Source organism: Atta colombica, unplaced genomic scaffold (genome assembly GCF_001594045.1).
Source record: "Atta colombica isolate Treedump-2 unplaced genomic scaffold, Acol1.0 scaffold137, whole genome shotgun sequence".
Lineage (NCBI taxonomy): Eukaryota > Metazoa > Arthropoda > Insecta > Hymenoptera > Formicidae > Atta > Atta colombica.
In genome coordinates, this window is record NW_017259225.1 from 257915 (window position 1) to 263753 (window position 5839).

Consider the following 5839-nt stretch of genomic DNA (forward strand, 5'->3'; position numbering starts at 1 on the left):
TATAAAACACGTATATCGAAAGTATTTATCTCAGGAGAGAAATATATTAGAGCCGAGATAGCTGAAGAATCTCTCCTAATTCGCAGAAATTTATTTACCGACGTAATATAAGCTGCAGATAAAATGTTTAGCAACTACCCAGTTTAGCAATTATCGGATATTATATCTACGTGACGCGTTAAAGTTCATCGAGAATTTACGATAGTTAAATTTCCAACAGCTTGGTGCGGCATGTAAGAGATTTATACGCGCGGCCAGTTAATCGTTAATTAGCGTTATCGCGATTAATCTTAAACGCCGGAATTTTTTCTGCGCTTTCGCTCGACGCGATTTTTCAGCTCGCAATCTCGCCAGAGGCTGCATCGATAACCCAACACGATCAACAGACGTTTATTACTTACCCAAATGGTCAAAGAAAACAATGTAACGCTGTATTGAATTTCTACACGCAGATAAGTTTCTTACTTATTTTCAATGCTATGATATCGGTCTCGTTTCCCTTTGCATATTTGCGCAATTAAAACATTCCATTCTTCCTTCGTAATCGATATCGATAGCTTTCTAAAGTATCGCATTAGACCTGCTTCTTTTTTTAATTAACTTTTCTGCACGATCTTTTCTCTTTTTTTTCCACATTGGAGAGAAAAAATAAACTGCACAAGAAGTTGAACTAAAACGAACAGATCTATTGTAAACTGGATAATCTTACCTATGTCGTGCATGGCCGCAAGCAACTGTAAGCAATTTGTTGTTTGTCATGAATTTGAAAGCATCATCGTTATAGAGAATTGTGGGAAACCGTACGTTTGAATCAGACATATGGATGCCACATTCCAGAATTTCTCCCCGGACCCATTTCCTTTAAATGCAACCATTCACACGCAGCTTCTGCGTGCATGCCATGTGAACTGTGGTGGGCCCTGAACGACCTTGCATAGTTTCGGAAAGAGATCGTTTTGAACAGTTCTCCTTCTCTCGTTCTTTTCCGCAACGGCTTCGAGAAGAGAGCAGCGGGAGTCCCTTCCAAGCGAGGTCGTAAAAGAGTGTATCGACACGAGAAGAACCAAGTCTCGACCTCGATCTCGCAGTGGGAGCACTTTCTTTCACGAAGAGGGCTCCAGGGCCGAGATAAAGATGGCCCGGGGCCCTGCTCAGCAAACGAAAATGATTGACGCCGATGGGTGTACGGTTTTGGCTTAAAGCTCGACTTAAAGGGATCCTAAAGCCATCTGTTTTATCAATTAAACGCGATACTTTACTTAAACTTTACTCTCTAAATCTGAATCAGTGGGTAATCTAATATCAGTGCCAAGTATGCCACTGATAATCAATGAATGAAATGTGAGATCCTTAACCTAACTGGCTGATCTTTGCTGTGTGATCTAATTAATCTTGTTTTAGTGTGCATAAATTCAATGAATATGATATTAGAAAATTAAAATTAATATGCAAATGTTTAATTAAATAATGCTCAAACATTCTTCCTTTTTTAATTGAACTTCACTGATTACCAGCACCAAGTATGCCACTGAATAATTAGTGACTATCTGTATCTATCCACTGATTCAGATTTAGAATACGAAAATTATTGCATCGATGTCACATGTTTACGTGTATGTAAAGTCTCATTTAATTAATAAAACAACAATTCCATTAAACTTCAATCTTCTTCAATTTAGTAATCCCTTTAAAGAAAAATCCATGTCATTGTCGTCCGAAAGAAAATAATTTAGTGAAATTTTTTGTCGCCGGAACCGTTGAATACCTAACGCAAAGTCCATTAAAACTCGCGCAATCATATTAAAGTTACATATATCACGCAACTCCATCTCTCTCATTACGCTCGTCCATCATCCTCTTTCTCCTTCTTTTGATGTTCTCATGAAAGTCACACACGTCGTTTTGTTCTCATACACGTAATACGTAAATACATTAAAAGCTTCATATATCTCGCTATGGTTGTATATAGTCAAATAATTCTTATCTTTTTGAAGAAAATTTAGCATAAACGGTGATAAAATATTGTGGACGAGAATAGATATATATGTTTAGAAGCTGTTACTTTCTTGTTGTGTGTAATGATCTACAGCAAGAAAAGGTTGCATTAGTATTCTCCGCGGTAGATCACTAAAAAATCGTAGACACGTGTGAAATGGTTCCATAACGAGCGCGTTTCCGTCGACGCATTATTTAACGCAATTACATAAGCCCGATTATGCAAGGAAATCTGCGAAAAATTAATTAAAGGTAAACTGAAAAGGCGCGAATTTTTTTTTTATAACACACCTGTTATGCAATTATGCGACTTTAATACGACGATTAAATGCGGACGTAAATACGACGCAAAATTTAGTGACGATAAAACCTCGCTCGTCTCTGTCTCCCGTAAAGCGAAAATCTTATAAATTAATTTAATATTCTCAAGATAACCCTCATAATTTTTGTTTCGCAATTAATCGCGTTAAAAGTAATATAATTGGTTCGTACATTATCGAATTCTATTAACCCCTCGCGATGTGCAAGACGCGCTTAAATCGCGCGTAAATAAGCTATTAAAACGATATCTTATGATACTGATAATTGAATTGATAATTTGTTGCGTGCTAAAGTTAATCTGTACTTTATACCATTCGAATTATCTTCAAGACATAATACGCCTTATCGTTATATTCTTTTGTTATATGCTACATACGTGCGCGATACGATATACATGTATTTCAAAAATCTTTTGCGCTCGCACTTTCATTAAAATCACGAGTAATCGCATTGAAACACGCGCGTGTCACGAGATACTAATTACCCGCATCTCGCATTACCTTGCACGTATTTATCACCTTTAATGATAGATCGTACGCTCTCGCACAATAGCATCAAATCGCGTCACCTTTTCTCGCGCACACGATCGGATAATTTATATAATGTGAGAAACAGAAGACTTCTTACGCGCAAGAATCCTTTGTAAACTGTATTTTTTTTTCAGCGAGATCTTGTTTTTTATCATACTTCTTGCTTCACTAAAATAGAGTAAATCAAAGATGGGATGCAATCGAAAATTGATCTACAATGTCAAGTATCAAAAGAATAATGGTAACCTATTCCGTTGAGTTAAATAATATTTTATTATTTTTAACTTCCATATAGGAATCAATTCAATAGTATTTTTAGAATTGTATAGTTAGTTTCGAAAGTAACAATGTCCATTTTAATGCATAAACTTAGTAAGTAACAAATTAAATTTGAGTCAAATTTAATACAGTTTCTTGGTTGAATTGTTTTACTCCATTGTTTTAGTTATAAATTAATATCAGTAGTGATTAATAGAAATGAAATAACTCAAATTGAGCATAATTTGTTATTATGAATTTAACATTTATTTTCTATGAATTTTGCTGATTCACTTTGCATGAATCTCTGATTAATAATTTCATGAAAAAAAAATATATATAGATATATTTTAATAATTTAAAAAATCCAAACTCATTTTCTGGAAAATGGCGCTTTTGTTGTGTAACAAATATATTTTTTCTCTTTATCACTCTTCCTATTTCACATCTATATCTATGATCGATTTTCTATACTCCTTAAAATTTGATCCAGTCCGAATAACTTTGGTTCAAATTTAAAAAAAATGTCTAAACATCCAGAATAAGGTATTTTAAGATATTTTTAAAATATCTTATGTCCTAATTTATATAATATGAATATTAATTGGGCATCAAATTTGGATCAAAATTATTCTATTTTACAGTAATATTTGTAATTTTCCATATTTGCGACATTTGTATATAATTATGATTTATATTAACTATATTAATTGTTAATTATATTAATCTTTCCAAACTGTATTCAATTCTATTAAATTTTCATAAAATTCTTCCTAAAATCATTTGTGAGAATATATATTCCTTTTTATTCATCTTATCTTTTATCTTATTACATCATGACTCTACATTTAATATCTCTACAAAAGTATTTATCAAAAAAGAATTTCAAAAAATAATGTTAATATTGACTTTTATAATTTTCGTGGTGTCTTCTCTGATAAATTATTTCACTAACGACAGATAAGAATCCAAATATATACTGAAAAAAACTCTTGTAATTGCTGCCAAATGTTGAATGAAATAATTTCAATCAAATGTTTGATAATATCACAAAATTTCTTTTTTAATATTCTTTTTTAAATATTCAATATAAGTTTTAACAGACATAATAATATAATCAAATACCATACGATAATAATTATCAAATAGTTACAAAATATTTAAATAATTTTTTATTAATATTAACCGAACATTTAACTGGCATTATTACATTCAACATTTATATAATTATTACCAAACTTTTTTCAGTGTAAATCGTAAAATAGCCGTTAAACAAATTTTCTTATGTGGAATTTGACAGAAAGCCACACTTGTGCTCGCACAATACACAGGTAGGATAGCCTATCAAATGTCACGATAACAAAACGTTCATTCTCTATCGGCGTTCATTATGGCAATCGACTCAAGCGTAAATATTGATAGACATCGAGCGCATAGAAGAGGTTAAGCTCGACCTCGGGAGGTCACCGGAGTCGCGGTAGGTCGGAAACAGCCTAGCCTCGTTAGGTTACGCGAAGACAAAGACAACCTGGCGGGGGGAAGCGAAGAGGGGAAAAAGAGAGTGGAGCGTGATCAAGAGAATAGAGAGGCGAAGGAAGGAGAGAGAGAGAGAGAGAGAGAGAGAGAGAGAGAGAGAGATGAAGCCGCGTGTTTCGAGTCGTGGCTTACCGTGCGAAAGGCTGTTCCTCGACCTCGTAGAGCTCCTCGAGGGTCTGTTTCGAGAGAAGTCTCTCCAGTCTCTCGGGCGTGGGAGCGAGATGCCCCGGGATGCTGGTAGTCTCGAACAGGCTGTCCGCGGTCATGGCCGTTGCTGCCGTTGGCGATCACACAAAAAGGAAACACCGAAACTCCACGAAGTCTCCGTTCAACGTAGCACAAAATCCCAAAATTCGGCGCACACACTGATAGCGTCACTGATAGAATGTCTTTGTTTATTCTTTCTCAAGGCGTTCTTCTCTGTCACTCGCAATCGATCTTCTTCGATCGCGATCGTGGTGGACGAGAGCAAGCGAGCGCGCGCACGGGGCGCGCTCGTTTCCGTCAACGTTGCCACGGAGGACGAAATATCGCGTCGCTATCGCGCGTGATGAACGTCACGACCGCAACACACATTTCAGGATGCGAGACAGGATGCGGATCGACTCTCGACGACTTGAACGCACAAAATTCGAATCGTCCAGCGAGCACTGCCGCTCACGCGTCTACCGCGTGAAGTTGTCCGCGCGCCGTGCTCACACTCGCGGAACACTTTCAGAAATCGCTTCTCTTCGTAACGAACTTCGGGGGGCGCGAATCGGAGAAACGTACGTCGAGCACTCGCCGTTTCCGCTTTTAGGCTACGTACCGGATCGCGACAGCCGAGGCACACGCTTCTAATCCCTGACTCAAATCCTTTACCACGCGCTCATCCAAACGTTCCGACGATCCACCGACAATTGCATCTGCCTGCCCTGCCGCTCGCGTCCCCACTACTGCGTCACTGCCCGCTGGTACGGCCGAGCCGACTGGCCGAGTAGAGGGGGCGAGTGGAGTGGGAGCAGTCACGTGACGCGCGAAGTTCGCCGAGCGCCGCCGAGCGCAGCCGAACGGTACGATTCGAACGCGCCGCCCGTTTACTTCCTACTCACTCTCGAAATCTCGCCTAGAGCATGAACTTCGGATTCAAAACCTTTAGGCGACGTATTAATGTTCCCGGATTCCTCTCATTTCCACTCCTACGCACATAACTAAGTCGA

The 5839-nt window shown here is 37.8% G+C and overlaps 1 protein-coding gene across 1 annotated transcript in view; it reads right to left on the bottom strand.

Annotated features, from left to right (window-relative positions):
- Positions 1-5560, bottom strand: part of LOC108684683 (serine/threonine-protein kinase 17B-like) — a 121457-nt gene extending 115897 nt beyond the window's left edge. Inside the window, exon 1 of the mRNA XM_018189136.1 lies at positions 4773-5560. Coding sequence (XP_018044625.1) covers positions 4773-4906 — 134 coding nt within the window. The 5' untranslated portion in view covers positions 4907-5560. The remainder of the gene's footprint in view (positions 1-4772) is intronic.
- Between the last annotated feature and the right edge of the window lie 279 nt (positions 5561-5839).